Source organism: Myxine glutinosa, chromosome 1 (assembly GCF_964187855.1).
Source record: "Myxine glutinosa chromosome 1, kmMyxGlut1.1, whole genome shotgun sequence".
In the NCBI taxonomy this organism is placed as follows: domain Eukaryota; kingdom Metazoa; phylum Chordata; class Myxini; order Myxiniformes; family Myxinidae; genus Myxine; species Myxine glutinosa.
This window is the reverse complement of record NC_136261.1, coordinates 160,933,898-160,952,985: the sequence shown is the minus strand read 5'-3', so window position 1 is coordinate 160,952,985 and position 19,088 is coordinate 160,933,898. Positions and strand designations below refer to the sequence as shown.

At 44.5% G+C, this 19,088-nt stretch overlaps 1 protein-coding gene across 1 annotated transcript in view; it reads right to left on the bottom strand.

Moving 5' to 3' along the window:
• Positions 1 to 18,792, bottom strand: part of LOC137419284 (uncharacterized) — a 131,067-nt gene extending 112,275 nt beyond the window's left edge. The window contains exons 1-2 of the mRNA XM_068105408.2: positions 18,665 to 18,792; positions 8,085 to 8,289 (exon numbers count right to left, since the gene is read on the bottom strand). Of these exons, the coding sequence (XP_067961509.2) occupies positions 8,085 to 8,289; positions 18,665 to 18,727 (268 nt within the window). The 5' untranslated portion in view covers positions 18,728 to 18,792. The remainder of the gene's footprint in view (positions 1 to 8,084; positions 8,290 to 18,664) is intronic.
• Between the last annotated feature and the right edge of the window lie 296 nt (positions 18,793 to 19,088).

The window sequence follows — 19,088 nt, the reverse complement described above, 5'->3', positions numbered from 1 at the left end:
AAAAAATTGAGGTATGGCTCATTGTAAACAACTCTCCACGTGGAATAAAATATGTTAATGATGACATCATCGGTCACGTGGTTCGGCCGCCATATTTGTCTTAAATGGCCGATAAAAGAGTACATTCCGGCAAGTCCTCGGTCTCTGACCGATTTTTCATCTGTTTGTCTGTTTGTCTGTTTGTCTGTTTGTCTGTTTGCAGCACTGCGTCTACACCGTTGCACGGAGAATCGCCAAACTTTGCACACATATTGGTCTTGCCCTGGAATAGACTGTGCCCAATTGATGACGTCATCGGTGACGTGGTTCGGCCGCCATCTTGGAAAAACCGAAAAACTTTGCACCTCTATATCTCCGAAAGTACTGTACAGAAAAAATTGAGACATGGCTCATTGTAAAGAACTCTCCATGGGGAATAAAATATGTTTATGATGACGTCATATGTCACGTGGTCGGCCGCCATCTTGGAAAAACGGCAAAACTTTGCACCGCTATATCTCCAAAAGTGCTGAACAGAAAAAATTGAGACATGGCTCATTGTAAAGAACTCTCCATGGGTAATAAAATATGTTAATGATGACGTCATCAGTCACGTGGTTCGGCCGCCATCTTGGAAAATGGCAAAATTTTGCACCACTATATCTCCAAAAGTGCTGAACAGAAAAAATTGAGCTCATTGTAAAGAACTCTCCATGGGGAATAAAATGTTAGTGATGACGTCATTGGTCACGTGGTTCGGCCGCCATCTTGGAAAAAGTTTGCAACTCTATATCTCCGAAAGTGCTGAACAGAAAAAATTGAGACATGGCTCATTGTAAAGAACTCTCCATGGGGAATAAAATATGTTAATGATGACGTCATCAGTCACGTGGTTCGGCCGCCATCTTGGAAAAACCTAAAAACTTTGCACCTCCATATCTCTGAAAGTACTGAATAGAAAAAATTGAGACATGGCTCATTGTAAAGAACTCTTGATGGGGAATAAAATATGTTAATGATGACGTCATCAGTTACGTAGTTCGGCTGCCATCTTGGAAAAACCGAAAAACCTACCACCTCCATATCTCCCAAAGTGCTGAATAGAAAAAATTGAGATGTGACTCATTGTAAAGAACTCTCCATGGGGAATAAAATATGTTAATGATGACGTCATAGGTAACGTGGTTCGGCCGCCATCTTGGAAAAACCGAAAAACGTTGCACCTCCATATCTCCAAAAATGCTCAATATAAAAAATTGAGACATGGCTCATTGTAAAGAACTCTCCATGGGGAATAAAATATGTTCATGATGACATCATCGGTCACGTGGTTCGGCCGCCATATTTGTCCTAAATGGCCGATACAAAAGTAAATTCCGGCAAGTCCTCGGTCTCTGACCGATTTTTCATTTGTTTGTTTGTCTGTCTGTTTGTCCGCACAGAATAAATATGATTTTCTCTGCAACTGTTGGTCCGATTGACAGATAATTTTCACCATAGATGCATCTCCACCTGTAGAATTTTTTAATGATAATTATGACGTCATAGGTCACGTGGTTCGGCCGCCATCTTGGAAAAATCGAAAAACTTTGCACCTCTATATCTCGGAAAGCGCTAAATAGAAGAAATAGAGACATGGCTCATTGTAAAGAACTCTCCCTGGGGAATAAAATATGTTAATGATGATGTCATAGGTGCCTCCATTATGACGTCATAATTCGACAAGTACAAAACTTCATCCGATCAAGATGAAATTTCTTGAACGTCATGTAGGCATAAATTGGTGGAGAAAAAAAAAATGATGACCATCGATCACGTGGTTCGGCCGCCATATTTGTTTTCACACAAAAGCCTTAAAAACCACTGAAAATACATCCTTGTGAGGGTTTGCAATCCCTGATTGCTCTTTTTCTTATTGTGGTTGCAATTTATGAATGATGAAAAATAGAATGCACTGCATGAACCCCCTCCTACATCACCGGTGGAGAAATAGTCAAAAACAGTGATTGATAATGCCATACAAATAGTGTAAATGATTAAATAATTACATGCTATTACTATGAAACATTGGCACGATTCAAGAATACCTGTCATTTATCCTGGTGATATGGAAGTTGCACATATCTAGCTGGCCAGTGTACACCTGTCCCTTAACGAGTAACTCTCTGTGCAGGTGAGTTGGTAGGATAAGAGCCTTGAGATGTGTGCGGAATTGCAGAAGGTAACTTAGAATGAAGAAGACTAGTTGTAGTCTTGCCCGAAGTCGACTTCGTCACTGTAGTCATAGCAAGCAGTCTTTGAGATAAGCCACTTTCAGACAATAGACACTGACATTATCATGCTTGCCATTGATATTGACAGTGAAACACTTTCAGTTTCAGTATGTCTAAAAAATAGAAAAGGACCATCGTAAGGAGGTTGAAGAGGTTTCCTCACTGCATCTTGGCATACAAAGACGTGTATGCATTTAGCGAGATCTGGATGGACCTGTGATTGTGTGCTCTGAGTTCTTGTAGGTGACAGTCTGAGATCCTGCATGTGTCGTCTCAGCCGATGAACATAGCTCCCGGGATCGAAATCACAATTGGCCATACTAGGTGCAACAAACTGCCCTGGCAACCTAACAGTGGTCCCAAAAGAAATATCCGCCATCAAGCACCCAAGGTCAGACTTGAATGCAGCCAGAACACCTAGCAATGTGAGAGGGAGACTTTCAGACCATCGAGGATTTGCAAGAGTTTTGAGAGACGCTTTGAGTCATCTCTGAAAGCACCCTATTTGACGCAGGATTATACAAGGTAGTCCGAGTACCCTAACTCCCCAGTAGTTTGGTGAGTGAGTGGAAGGGAGAGTACTCAAACTGGCGAACTCTGTTAGTAGTAATGGTGGATGGTGCACCAAATACATGTACCCACCATGAAGCAAAGACACAAGCAACTGTCTCTGCTGTGATGTCTGCGATGGGAATAGTTTTTGGCCAAATAGGGTTACCAGTAGACACATTGCAAAAGATAGTGCCACTAGAAGTAGGAAGAGGGACTTTATGTGGCTGTAGAGTTAAAACAACTTGCATTCTCCTTCTGGAAGGCAAACCCAACCGAAGGCAACCTCAGATCATTCCACAAAGCCCGCAACATGTGCCCACTCTCAGGAGAGCCAGAAAACAATATCTGTCCAATCTGAAGAATGAGCTTTAAAACTTGTCTCCCTCCTTGAAAACCTAGTGGCACCTTGTCAAATCTGTCTCTGGTGTATGCTCCCATTCCCTCACTTCCCTCACTTCAAATGGCACCACAGCCGACTGCTCATAAGAAGGCTGAATGCCTCAATTCCGTTTGCTTCAAAAGATTGTGTCCCATACCCCTCTCTCTCTGTACCAACCATTCCCAGTTATAACCAACTGCTCCTGAATTATGTGTATTTTGCACCTGAAAAGGTGGAAAATATTTTAGCAACATTCAACTCTGACTCTGCAACTGCACTGGATGGCATCAGCTCACGTGTCGTAACAAGAATGACTTGTTGTCAAGCATGACTTGTTGTCAAGCATGACCGTATTATGGCAAAATGCAGTAACGGCCCGATTGGGAAACACACATTTAATGCCCTATTAAAAAAATTAACTCAACATCTTACCATGTGTTCTATCACCTGGTGTTGGCCTAATGGTTAGGGTGCCGGCTTGGCATCCTAAGGTCCTGAGTTTGAATCCTGTTGAGTTAACGCCAGGTGGGGTTGACTCGGCCTGTCATCCTTCTGAGGTCGGCACAATGAGTAGTTCTAAAGAGGCATTGCATCAGTGGCAGACGTGCCCACTGCAAAATGATGCAACCAGCAGCCGGGTGGCTGCACATGAACCACCCACCACCATGCGTTCTGATGTACCATGCGCTCTGACGGCTTGATAAAATCTTGCTATTATTTGACATATGATTAGATTTTTCGGGTCCCTTTTGTCAATAACATTCGACTCAAATATAGCCAATGGTTTTAGCAATTTGCGTAACATGGTGCTTGATTACGTAACGTGACGCTTGATTACCGTGCATTCTGGTCTTGTAGACCTGTGACAAGTCGCAAGTAAAAACCTGCTCTTACACTTCCTCTCTCTGCCATTTTCAACCTGCCAATTACCACAGATCTTCGTCCATCTGCTTGGAAAACAGCCAAAATCACAGCATTACATAAAAATTACTGATCATCAATTTGGTTTCAGACCTGGTCATTCTACTCTGGACATGCTGCTTCTGCTTTCTCAACAATGGACGCTGTCTCAACAGGAAATCAACAACTCAACAATCAATGCCAAACAGGAAATTAGAGCTGTCTCCCTCGACATATCACGTGCCTTCGATACGGTCTGGCACCCTGCTCTGCTCACCAAACTCTCCTCCTTTGGTATCCATGGAAATCTCCACGCATGGCTGGCGGACTTCCTCTCTAGTCGGAGTCAACGTGTGGCCCTGAATGGGTTTCTCTCATCTCCTCTTCCTGTTCAGGCTGGAGTTCCTCAAGGCAGTGTTCTGGGCCCTGTGCTTTTTCTGGTCTTCATCAATGATCTCTCTGACTCTCTTGAAAATCCTCTCTATCTCTTTGCTGACGACTCTACTCTCTGTCACTCCATTCCTCATCCCTCAGATCGGCAGTCTGCAGCCTCCTCACTCTCTGCAGAACTGGACAAAATCACAGACTGGGCAAACAAGTGGAACATGTCTTTCAATCCTGACAAATCTCACACTCTTACGATGTCTCTCCAAAAAGACCGACTGGACAAACCTCCCATCCACTTTCTGAATAATCCTCTCCAAGAAGTTCTGTCACTCAAACTTTTGGGTCTCACTATCTGCCATGATCTTTCCTGGGAAAACCACATTTCAAATCTGGCCTCCAAAGCCAGTCGCCGACTAGGCATCCTCCGTCGTGCGAAGTCCTTCCTTGGCACACCTGAGCTACTCACCACATACAAGGCTTTCATCCGAAGCGCAATGGAATACTGCTCTCCCCTCTGGGCTGGTGCGCCTGCCTCACACCGAGCTCGTCTTCACGCTGTTGAAACCAAAGCGTTCAGAATCATTGGAATCTCCCGCGATGAAGCTAACTCCGAGGGCCTTTCACTCACTCACCGCAGGCAGGTTGGTGGTCTTTCCGTCTCCTACCGACTCCTCTCCGGCCTTGCCCCCCGGCTCTCTCTGGGCTCTGTCCCCAGAATATTCCTACAGGTCGCACAAGATCTGCCTGCAGCCCTCTTATGGTTAAACTGCCAAATTCAAGACTCTCTGCTCACCTTCACTCCTTCATTCCTCTTTTCTCCCGCCTCTGGAACAAACTCCCTCACTCTCTTCAATCCCACTCCTCCCTCCAGGTCTTTAAAACAGCTGTTCACCACCATCTCCTATCTTCCCCCATCCAAAACCTTGATCTTTTCTACCCCTGCTAATTTCACCCCAAATCCACTTTTATGAAATACCAACTTCTGTCCTGGAAGTCCTTGTTGTCCTTGTGTTTTATACTTCTCCCACCCCCCCCCCCCCTTCCCACACCTCCCCCCAAGCTCTCTCCCTCCCACACATCTCCCGATGTCCCTGCTCTCAAATGTTGTGCTTGTGTGCTTGCCCTTCTCTCCCCCATCTTGTCTACCACTCCCCTTATTATATATTTTTTTGTCTGTTTGATTTGTTTGTGAAATAAATGTTAGCTCTTTCACGAGCCTCGATTCTGTATACAAAAAAAAAACAAAAAACAAAAGGTGCAAAAAAGGATCCTCTTAATGACAGACCCATGAGCTTACTCCTAATCATCAGCAAGGTCATGGCATCCATCATCGCATATGACATTAAAAATCATTCCTTTTCTCCAACAATCTCAGATCATCAATTCGGATTCAGACATGATTACTCTACCTTGGACATGCTGCTTCTACTCTTTCAACAATGAATGGAGGCCCTCGATGCCAGATATGAGATCAGGACCGTATCTCTGAACATCATGCCTTGCTCTGCAAACGGTCTCCCTATGGAATGCAAGGCCAACTCCACTCTTGGATGACTGACTTCCTCCACTCTCGTCGCCATAGTGTGGCTCTCAATGGAACACTTTCTTCTCCTCTCCTTGTCTAGGCTGGAGTACCCCAAGGCAGTGTTCTACGCCACATTTTATTCCTAATCTTCATCAATGATCTCTCTGACTCTATGTGAAATCCTCTTTATCTCTTTGCTAATGACTCTACTCTCTGCCATGACGTCCCTCATCCTTCTGACAGACAGGCAGCAGCCTCTTCCCTCTCCTCAGACCTTGACAAAATCACAATCTGGTCAAATACTTGGAATATGTCTTTCAAACCTGTGAAAACCCACACACTCACTCTCTCTTTCTTTCTCCGAAAGGCCGTTCCACAATTCCTCCCATCTACTTTCTCAACAATCCTTGCAAGAGGTTCAGTCACTCAAACTCTTTGGTCTCACTCTCAGCCATGATCTCCTGGGGGAAGCCACATTTCAAAGTTGGCCTACAAAGCTAGACGCCGACTTGGCATCCTCTGTCGTGCAACTGAGCTCCTACCTACACCTGAGCTCCTATCCATATACAAGGCTTTCATCTGCAGTTTGATAAAGTATTGGTCTTCCTTCTGGGCTGGCTCCCCTGTCTCACATCTTGCTCGGCTTGATACCGTGGAAACCAAGGCTTTCAAGATCATTGGAATCTTTTGCGATGAAGCTGAATCTATTGTCCTATAACTTCACTATCGCCAACAGGTCATTGGTCTCTCTGTCTTCTGCCTCATTTCTGGTCTTGCACCCTCTGCCCTCTCCATAATTTGTCCCCATTCCCCTTGGGTATCTGCAGGACCCCAGGTATTTTCAGAATGCACGCTGTCCGCTACCAATCCCCTCCTAGTGAAACTGCCTAAATCCAGAACTGTTGCTCACCTCCACTCATTTATTCCTCTTTATTCCTGCCTGTGGAACCCCCTTCCACACTTTTCAATCTAATTCTTTACAGTTATTTAAGAAAGATGTTCACCACCATTTCATATCACCCCCTGTCCAAAACCATTATTTTTTACTGCAGCCGTTAAACCATCCCCACCCCTCCCAAAAATTTGCTTACGTATCCATCTTGTCAACCTCTTGCGTTCTTCCCTACGCCTCATCGTCACCTGCATCTCTTATTTGCCCGTCTTCATCTACGTTCGCCCTCCACCCTGCTGTTGGCGTTTCCCCTTTTTTATGTTTGGCATGGCACAGGACGAAGTGCGACTCAGGTTGATGATGAGAGGACGTCGCGATGGTGCCATCTGCCTCTAGATTGGTCCTTTTGAACGATAGATGAAGCAGAGAAAACCGAGATGTCTTCTGGGCAGAAGTTCAATTACCACTCGTATGTACGAATATGGATTTTACATCCTCAGGATCACTTTTCCAGCACCTGGCCTGTCCCTCTCATTGGCCACCCGCTGTGGGGTGGCACCATATACAAGGCAATCCTACCCTGTGGTAAGGACCCTCATAAAAGTGTTCCACACTCAACCAGTGCTCCACAGCTTACTATGCAATTGTGACCTGCAGTCTTCTGGCCAAACGGCCCATGTTAATGTCCATTCCATTGAACTAGTGCCTTTCTGGTGCCTAAGTCGTACCTTGCCTCACCTGTACAGGAGGTTTTATACGATAACGCCTCACCCTATTCTGCTCTTTCAAGGAAGGCCACTGCTCTTCAGTGCACATTACATATGACTTAGCTCTGATAAATCCCTAAAACAGGAGTAATTCTACCCTGCTCGAACACACTGTCCATACTATTCTCAGCACATTCTTTCCATGAATCACTTACTTACAGGTAAATTGTATATGTGGGTGTATGTATATGTATATATATATATATATGTATATATATATATATGTATGTATATATATATATATATATATATATATATATATATATATATATATATATATATATATATATATGTGGGTGTATGTATATATATATATATATATCTCGATCAACTACAACTTGTCATCCACACTTTAAAATGTCATTATTGTCCGCAATGTACAGTGATGATGATTTTTATGGGGATAAGACAGACAATTTTCACTGTCAACCTGAGGTTGAGGTGTGGACAACAACTGGTGTCGTCAAATGTGCTGTCCCCAAAGCGAGAGATGGTGTTGCCTCGACAGCTGCTGACCACTCGCTCCATGATCCACGGAATGATATTCCATCCGGAGCGGCCCGGATTCGAATTACATAGGGAACACCAGGTCGCAGGGATGACAGCTCACAACATGTAAGCTGGCTGGTCACCACCTACAAGCACCACCACATAACTCGCATCACAAACCTTAAGAAACACAAGTTTATCAAATCATTCCTGGAAACTAGAACAGCGCTCTGAAGAGCGCATACCACTGCCAGGCTGAACAGTTTAAGTTTTGTATCCCACTGATAGGCAGGATCTGCATCCGGACCATAACCAAAATCTAATTAACTTGTTATTGTCACCTACCCAACTCATCAATCAAGTTTCGTCCGAATCCATCGACAACTTCAGTTTAAACTCCCTCACTCTCTTCAATCCCACTCCTCCCTCCAGGTCTTTAAAACAGGTCTCCACCATCATCTTTTATCTCCCCCCATCCAAAACCTTGATCTTTTCTACCCCCGTTAATTCACCCCAGATCCACCTTTTTGAAATACCGACTTCTTTCCCGGAAGTCCTAGTAGTGTCCATGTGTTTTATACCTCTCCCAACCACTCCCCCCTAACCCCCCCCTTCCTCTGCCCCATCCCCCCAAGCCCTCTCCCTCCCACAGATCTCCTGATGTCCCTGTTCCCTACTGTTGTACTTGTGTGCTTCCCTCTCTCTCCCCATCTTGTCTCCCGCTCCCTTTATTATGTTTTACATGTGTGTTTATATATTTTTGTGATTAATGTTAGCTCTTACACGAGCCTCGATCTTGTATGCAAAAAAAAAAAAAATTTTTTTGAAATACCATGCTATACAGCGTCTTCAGAAAGTATTCACACCCTATGACTTTTTCTCATTTTGTTGTGTTACAGCCTCAATTTCAAATGGATTAAATAGAGATTTTTTGTTACTAATCGACATATAATACCCCATAATGTGAAAGTGGAATGTTTTGGCAGAAATTTTTACAGATCAATTAAAAATAAAAAGATGAAATATCTTGAGCCAATAAGTATTCAACCCCTTTGCTATGACACTCCAAATTGAGCTCAGGTGCATCCACCTTTCTTTGATCATCCTTGAGATGCCTCTACAACCTGATTGGAGTTCACCTGTGGCCAATCCGATTGATTGAACATTTAGAAAGAAACACTTTTCTATATAAGGTCGCATAATAATTGACAGTGAATATCAGAGCAGAAACTCTACCATGAAGTCCAAGGAACTGTCTGTAGAACTCCGAGATATAATTGTGAGAAGGCAGAGATCCAGGGAAATTTACAAAACAATTTCTCGAATGTTTAAAGTTCTCAAGAGCACAGTGAGCTCCATCATTAGGAAATGGAAAGAATATGGAACTACCCGGACTCTTCCTAGAGCTGGCCGTCTGACCACTGAGCAACCGGGCAAGAAGGACCTTGGTCAGGGAGGTGACCAAGAACGCAGTGACAACTCTGACAGAACTACAGAGTTCCTTCGCCGAGATGGGAGAACCTGACAGACTGACAACAGTCTCTGCAGCACTTCACAAATGTAGGCTTTATAGGAGAGTGGCCAGAAGGAAGCCACTCCTGAGAAAAGGGCACATGACTGCAAGCCTGGAGTTTGCAAAAAGGAACGTGAAAGACTCTGAGAGCATGAGGCAAAAGATTTTGTGGTCCGAAGAGATGAAGATTTAACTCGTTGGCTTGAAAGCAAAGTGCTAGGCCTGGCAGAAACCAAGCAAAGCTCATCACCCACCTAATGCCATCCCTACCGTGAGGCATGGAGGTGTCAGCATCATGCTATGGGAATGCTTTTCAGTGGCAGGGACTGGGAGACTTGTAATGATAGAGGATAGAATGAATGGAGTCAAATCGTTGAGGGGAACCTATTCAGATTGCAACAAACAACAAGTAGAGCTGCATTCAAAGTACCCCACCCCCATGCCAAATAAATAAATAACATATCCTCCAGCGCACGACATTGCCGGGGCACCTTTGGTGCCCAGTAATGCCACCGTGCAGCACATGAAGACGGGATTGGGAGCGAGTGGTGTACAATAATTAATTGTAGTGACACAAAATACACCAGAATACTGAGGTAGCCATTTATTGGCCAGTAATGATAGAGGCTCCAAGTAATGCAACTTGAAACTTGGTGATTGTGTTGACATGATATTAAACATGTAATGAGCCATGTAAAAATGTCCTTTCATTTGTATGAGTGGGAGGAGGGGAGGACAGAGAGTTGGATTTTGGAGGGGGTGGGGGGCGGGCAGGGGGAGAGCAAAGATGAGACAGAGTTGTGTGGTGGAGGTTGAGGCAGGGCCTGCGCAAGGATATAAGGCACCCTCGGCTAACTTTCACCCTTCTACCCCGCTACCTCCAAGGGGAGGAGGGAACTATTAACTTTCAAAAATTCATATGATACATGTATGAGCAAAACTTCTGCATTTATAATTACAGATTTATTCTACACTAGCAACGGTATCCTGCGTTGCCCGGTAACGTCGGGTCCCTCCTCCCACTCCTTCCCCTCCCTCCTTCAGCTCCACACCCCTCCCTCCGGACTCCCACCCTTTCTCCTCCCTCCAGATTTCCATCCCTTCCCCTCCCTCCTCTCACCACCCCGGCCTCTCCGGACTCCCACCCCAGCCTTTCCCCTCCTTCCTCCCACCTCCTACTCCCTCCCTCCCTCTGGACTCCTACCCCACCCCTTACCCTACCTCATCCCACTTGTTTCCCTCCCTTGATTCGCACACCACCCCTTCCCCTCTCTCGACTCCCACACCATCCCTTCCCCTCCCTAGACTCCCACACCACCCCACTCCTTCCCTTCCCTCCTCCCGTCCCGTACCACCCTATACTCCCTCCCCCTCCTACTACTTCACCCCCTGCCTCGTCCCACCCCACCACTCTCTCCGGACTCCCCTATCCTTTCCCCGTGACAGGTGTTAACTCGTGTGTTTATAAGTTATGAATTGTGAGAAAATGACTTTTTAAAACTCATGTTAAGGTGTGTAGTGGTAAAAAAGGTGATCCTATATTAAAGTTTTGTCGCGATTAACCTTGGGAGTTCAGAGGAGGAGGCAGCCATTACCAAGCAGCTTGTAGAGAGCTTGCCAAGTGGCTTAAGCATTCAGGCAAGCACTCCAACGAAACAGTTGATACGGAATGGCTGATCGTGTGTTTGTAAGATTTTGAGTTACTAGGGCATGCCCGTACTATATCTATATCTAAAATTATATCCCCCCCTCTATTTACATGAAATGGTTTGGTCCATGAAATGTTTTGGTTCATTCGCAACGCCAAAGCGAACGGCGAACGCTTTACATGAAATGGTTTGGTGCATGAAATGTTTTGGTCCATTCGCAACGCCAAAGCGAACGGCGAACGGCTTGCGAGTACAGTGACAATCCCCCCGGGGTTTTAATTAGTTTTAAAACATCGTTTAACGCCAACATAGCGCCAACATAGTTTGCCGACGGGAAATAAATGAATACGCTCTCAAATGTGCCATCCGAGGCAGAGTGTGTTCGCCACGTTCGGCACACGCGATAGCTCGCTGCTCTCTGATTGGTTGAATCGTTTTTTGGACATAGCTCGGTAAGTAATTGTCCGATTAATATGAAACCTTGAAAAGGCACATCCTCGGGTACCCAGCAATATACCTGGCAAGTTTAAAGTATATCGGACCCGTGGTTGTCGAGAAACAGCGGTCACAGACAAACAAACGTACAAACAAACAAACACACAGAGATTACTGGAATTATAGATAGATAAGCGACACGTAACTTGTCTTGTTCATATATTTACGATGTAAATGCTATTCCCATTTTGGACGTACGAGGGCGTGTCACAATGATGTACGGCATTGGATGAAGAAGAAGAGTGAGTTTTTGGCGGAGATTTGGAATAAAGCATGATGTACGTCTGCGGTCCGGACCTTGATTCTTCTCAAACACAACATCACTGTGTCCAGCAAACAGAAAGTAACTGTGTTTGACGTCCCCAAATGTGGCACGGCTTTGTGTGGAGACGGTTTATGGGCCGATGGAGAGAAAGCCGTGGCTTCGCTTAAAAAAAAAGGCGGTGCTCATGACACTGCGGGAGAAGAGGGAAGGCGTGGCCTGTAGAATGGGCGGAGCTTATGACCCACAGACACAAACCCAGCTTTAGATTTAAGGTTGTGCTACACTTTTAACAGGATATGTTCAGTGCATTCAGAAAGTATTCAGACCCCTTCACTTTTTTCACATTTTGTTATGTTGCAGCCTTATGCTGAAATCGTTTAAATTCATTTTTTCCCTCATCAATCTTCACTCAATACCCCATAATGACAAAGAGAAAACAGGATTTTAGAAAGTTTTGCAAATGTATTAAAAAGAAAAAATTGAATTATCACATTGACATAAGTATTCATACCCTTAATGCAGTACCTAATTGAAGCACCTTTGGCAGCGATTACAGCCTCGAATCGTCTTGGGTGTGATGCGACAAGCTTTGCACACCTGGATTTGGGGATTTTCTGCCATTCTTATCTGCAGATGCTCTCAAGCTCTGTCAGGTTGGATGGGGACCGTCGGAAGACAGCCATTTTCAGGTCTCTCCAAAGATGTTCGATTGGGTTCAAGTCAGGGCTCTGGCTAGGCCACTCAAGGACCTTCACAGAGTTGTCCCTGAGCCACTCCTGCGTTGTCTTGGCTGTGTGCTAAGGGTTATTGTCCTGTTGGAAGGTAAACCTTCGGCCCAGTCTGAGGTCCTGAGCGCTCTGTTTCAGGTTTTCATTAAGGATATCTCTGTACTTTGCTCCGTTCATTGTTCCCTCAACCCTGACCAGTCCCCCAGTCCCTGCTGCTGAAAAACACCCTTACAGCATGATGCTGCCACCACCATGCTTCACCGTTGGGATGGTATTGGGCAGGTGATGAGCAGTGCCTGGTTTTCTCCAGACATGACGCTTAGAATTGAGGCCAAACAGTTCAATCTTGGTTTCATCAAACCACAGAATCTTGTTTCTCACTGTCTGAGAGTCCTTTAGGTGCTTTTTTGCAAACTCCAAGCGGGCTTTCATGTGTCTTTCATTGAGGAGAGGCCTCCGTCTGGCCGCTCTGCCATAAAGCCCAGATCGGTGGAGTGTTGCAGTGATGGTTGTCCTTCTGGAAGTTTCTCCCATTTCCACACAGGATCTCTGGAGCTCAGCCAGAGTGACCATCGGGTTCTTGGTCACATCTACTACCAAGGCCCTTCTCCCCCGATTGCTCAGTTTGGCCGGGCGGCCAGCTCGAGGAAGAGTCCTGGTTGTTCCAAACTTCTTCCATTTAAGAATTATGGAGGCCACTGTGCTCTTGGGAACCTTCAATGCAACATAATTTTTTTTGTAGGCTTCCCCAGATCTGTCCCTCGACACAATCCTGTCTCTGACCTCTGCAGGCAGTTCCTTCGACCTCATGGCTTGGTTTTTGCTCTGATATGCATCGTCAGCTGTGAGACCTTATATAGACAGGTGTGTGCCTTTCCATATCATGTCCAATCAATTGAATTTACCACAGGTGGACTCCAATGAAGGTGTAGAAACATCTCAAAGATGATCAAGAGAAATGGGAGGCATCTGAGCTAAATTTCAAGTGTCATAGCAAAGGGTCTGAATACTATGTCACTGTGATATTTCAGTTTTTTCTTTTTAATAAATTTGCAAAACTTTGTAAAATCCTGTTTTCTCTCTGTCATTTTGGGGTATTGAGTGTAGATTGATGAGGGAAAAAGTGAATTTAAACGATTTCAGCATAAGGCTGCAACATAACAAAGTGTGAAAAAAGTGAAGGGGTCTGAATACTTTCTGAATGCACTGTACTCCAATAAATGCACATTATATAAATGTGTAATATGGATCACGTGATGTAATACTATGTGTTCCTGCAACAAAGTTGATTTTTAGAATTTGGAATTTCACTTTTGTCACTCGAATGTGACCATACATGCATGGCACAAGTGAACACCTGGTTCATCAATTAGGTCCTCTGCCACATACCACCTTTCTCTCAACCTGGACAGTACAGCTGAAAACTTTGGGGTTTTCTGTAAGAGTTTTCATTGGCTTGATCTTTCCTTGTCCCTTGAAGGCGCTGGTTGTGTCACATCCAGTGTACGTGTGGAGACACATGAGTGCTGTGCAGTGCTGCTGTGTGTAGCCCTCTGAGAGCTCAGTGATGTTGATCAGTCTTTGCTTATTTCCCGAACCACTATTCAAGAGAATGAAAAACATTTTCCAACATGAGGGTGCATTGCAGCAGGATGAAGAACACATCGCTGTCCAGGCTTTTGATCCGGATGTACTTGTATCCCTAGTCTTTCCCATACATGTAGTAGACAACTACTCTGGAGTCTGTTTCCTCTTGAGTTGAATGCAGAGTTCCAATTTCCATCTTCGTTGTAGTGTCCCATCTTCAGAGGGCAACTGGAATGCTGCCCCATCACTGATCGGAACGACTTTTCTTCCCAGGAGCTTGCTGGCATATGACTGATGACAGAGGAGATTGATGTATTACTTATTGTTCTCATCGTTTGTCAAGAACAGCTTCCAGTAGGGGGGCTTCTTTGTGCTTTCACCCTTGACGATGAGTTTCTCACCACAGCCTCTTCGTTCCTATTCCATTGATTTGACGGAATTGGCAGCATACATATCCATGGTGAACACTGCATCTGTCTTTGATATAATGTAAAACATCTTGCAGCAAATCAGACTGAAATTCGCTGGTATCTCCTTCATGTAGTGGAAGTAAGCATTCCCATCATGGATCACAAGTGTAAGCTCCACTGATGGTTCTGGAGCATATTCACACTCTTTGGTCAGACACAGGAAACATTTTGATTTGTCTGTCTTTGCCAGAAATCCATCAGCTGTACCAACGCTATATGTAACAGGGGCCAATGGGTACGTCGTCAGTTCCTTCATGTCCAATTGCAAGCCTTGGCTTTGGGACTTCACAAATAATTGGAAGGCAATATTGCCCCGTTGTGTCGCAGCAGCTCATCCTAACCACTATGCGATGTGTACACAGCGACAGGTAAGGCTGTGTGGTATTCCCAGCCAGGCTGGTGTCTCTATTCCTTGAAACTGTCTCATCCGTAAAGGCAATACAAACCACGACTCTACCGGGCTAACTGTGTCATATTGTATTGCATTGGATGAAAATCTGACTTTAGTCGTATTCGTATTCAGTTGTTTGATATTGTTAAAATAAAGAAGAATGACCGCAATGTGGTTGCAACCTGCGACGAAATCTGGTAACGGGCCAATTGGGGAACACACATTTAATGTGCGATTAAAAGATGAGCAGCGCAATTGGGAAACACACATTTAATGTGTGATTAAAAGATGAGCAGCGCAATTGGGAAACACGCATTTAATGTGTGATTAAAAGATGAGCAGCGCAATTGGGAAACACGCATTTAACATGTGATTGAAAGATGAGCAGCGCAATTGGGAAACATGCATTTAATGTGTGATTAAAAGATGAGCAGTGCAATTGGGAAACACGCATTTAATGTGTGATTAAAAGATGAGCAGCGCAATTGGGAAACACGCATTTAATGTGTGATTAAAAGATGAGCAGCGCAATTGGGAAGCATGCATTTAATGTGTGATTAAAAGATGAGCAGTGCAATTGGGAAACATGCATTTAATGCGTGATTAAAAGATGAGCAGCGCAATTGGGAAACACGCATTTAATGCGCTATTAAAAGATGAGCAGCGCAATTGGGAAACACGCATTTAATGTGTGATTAAAAGATGAGCAGCGCAATTGGGAAACATGCATTTAATGCGCTATTAAAAGATGAGCAGCGCAATTGGGAAACACGCATTTAATGTGTGATTAAAAGATGAGCAGCGCAATTGGGAAACATGCATTTAATGTGTGATTAAAAGATGAGCAGCGCAATTGGGAAACACGCATTTAATGTGTGATTAAAAGATGAGCAGCGCAATTGGGAAACACGCATTTAACATGTGATTGAAAGATGAGCAGCGCAATTGGGAAACATGCATTTAATGTGTGATTAAAAGATGAGCAGTGCAATTGGGAAACACGCATTTAATGTGTGATTAAAAGATGAGCAGCGCAATTGGGAAACACGCATTTAATGTGTGATTAAAAGATGAGCAGCGCAATTGGGAAACACGCATTTAATGTGTGATTAAAAGATGAGCAGCGCAATTGGGAAACACGCATTTAATGTGTGATTAAAAGATGAGCAGCGCAATTGGGAAACACGCATTTAATGTGTGATTAAAAGATGAGCAGCGCAATTGGGAAACGCGCATTTAATGCGCTATTAAAAGATAACTCTACACCTCTCATCCATGTCATGCCCCGCCAGGTTATATCAGAACGAGGTGATTCGTTGCACAGTCACGGATTGTTTACGCTTACTGACAGGCTTGATTATACCTTTCTGATAAATTTATTAGACTTTTTTTTTGTTTGTTTGTTTTTTTTTGTATACAAGATCGAGGCTCGTGAAAGAGCGAACATTAATCACACAGAAAGACAAACCGACACATAAAACATATAACATCGGGAGCGGTAGACAAGATGGGGAGAGAGGGGGAAGGACACAAACACAACATTTGAGAGCAGGGACCGAGAGACATGGAGACATCGAGAGATCTGAGAGAGGGCGAGGGCTTTGGGGGGGGGGGGGCATGGGAAGGGGGCGGTGGGAGAGGTATAAAACATATGGACACTGCCAGGACTTCCAGGAAAGAAGTTGGAATTTCAAACAAGGTGGATCTGGGGTGAATTAGCGGGGGTAGAAAAGATCAAGGTTTTGGATGGGGGAAGATAAGAGATGGTGGTGAACAGCTGTTTTAAAGACCTGGAGGGAGGAGTGGGATTGAAGGGAGTGAGGGAGTTTGTTCCAGAGGCGGGAGAAAAGAGGAATGAAAGAGTGAAGGTGAGCAGAGAGCCGAGATTTCGGCAGTTTAACCATCAGAGGGTTGCTGGCAGATCTTGTGCGACCTGTAGGAATATTTGGGGGACAGAGCACAGAGAGAGCTGGGGGTGCAAGGCCAGAGAGGAGTCGGTAGAAGACAGAAAGACCACCTACCTGCCTGCGGTGAGTGAGTGAAAGGCCCTCAGAGATAGCTTCATCGCGGGAGATTCCAATAATTCTGAAAGCTTTGGTTTCAACAGCGTGAAGCCGAGCTAGGTGTGAGGCAGGAGCACCGGCCCATAGGGGAGAACAGTATTCCATTGAGCTGCGGATGAAAGCCTTGTATGTGGTGAGGAGCTCAGGTGTGCCGAGGAAGGACTTCGCACGACGGAGGATGCCCAGTCGGCGACTGGCTTTGGAGGCCAGCTTGGAAATGTGGTTTTCCCAAGAAAGACAAAGCTCAGGACATCGATTAGATTGTTAGCAGTCCCTCATCGTGAGTAACACTCGACCTAAATAAAGCTGTTGCTGACAGAATTGTTGAATTGCAACCCAAAAGTTGAGGTCTGAAGAAGGGACGACCACGAAGAAGATGGAAATTGAAACTCTGCGTTCAATCCAAGAGGAAACAGACTCCAGAGTAGTTGTCTACTACATGTATGGGAAAGACAAGGGATACAAGTACATCCAGATCAAAATCCCAGACAGCGATGTGTTCTTCATCCTGCTGCACTATGCCCACACATTGGAAAATGTTGTCATTCTTTTCGATACTGGCACAGGAAATAAGCAACGACTGATCAACATCACTGAGCTCGCAGAGGGCTACACACGTCAGCACTGTACAGCACTCGTGTGTCTCCACGTGTACACTGGATGTGATGCAAAAACAGAGTAGCACAGGCTTGTACCAAATCAAAGCATTACATAACCGCATTTTATCACTGTGACAAAATGTACGAAAATGGTTTAACCGTTTAAATAAGGTAAAAAAGTATCCCAAATCTTCAAACTTATCCCTTTGAAAAAGCAAAAGAATGGCAAAATCCCGGACATTTTTAGATATTTTTAAAAACCTGGCCAGACGAACATTTAAGGACCGAAAAGGAAGACATATCCGGGAAAAACCGGACGTATGGTAGGTAACCCTCGCTATGGTCGGATTCAGACGAAATTAGCAGAAGTGTCCATTGCGGTTTTCCAAACTTTGGATGTAAAATGTGGATTAAAATTTTCAGAAATACAATATCATTATTGAATAATTTTCCTACACCCCCATTTAGATCAATGTACAAACTGGGCGTGGCATTGCAGCATTATAAAGTTTAGGATGCAAATAGCCAAACATCGTGAAGAAGAAGAACAGGCCTCCAACTGAGTAAATCCGATTTGTATGTGTAAGAAAGCTTTCACGACTATTCAGGGTACCGTATGCCACTTCTTAACTCACTCATCCAAATTTGCCAACAATGGTGGATTCAAGTTTAAAATGTGTCCAGTACAGCAAAATATGGGTGGGTTAAGGTTTCACTTAAAAATAGTATTTGGTGTTTATTTGTCAAGCAGGTATTCACACCTGAGTGACCATGCCTTTACGCTGGAACGCTAGTTGGTAGTGAAGTGTAGCCGTAACAATCATGTCAGCATCAGGAGGGATCCAGGATACCAAGAGCTCTCCAGGACGTGAAGATGCTCTTGCTGTAAGATTTTCTGGTGGATCTGTGCAAACTGTGGGAGAGGCATAGGGCTTGTGATGATGATGGAAATAAACACAATGAATAAAAACAAAAAAGTTATGAAACAATACACAAAAAGTTCATACCTACATCCTCAGGGCTCACAGGTTGTGCGTGTTTGCATAAGATCCTGGAGTCATTATGGAGGATGAGAGTGATGAGGAGCTGTTCATACAGGATGATGTGCTCTTCAGGCATAGTGCAGCGCAGCATTCCGGATGCCGTGCTCTCCGTAGGCAGCCGTGAAACTGGACATTCAACCAC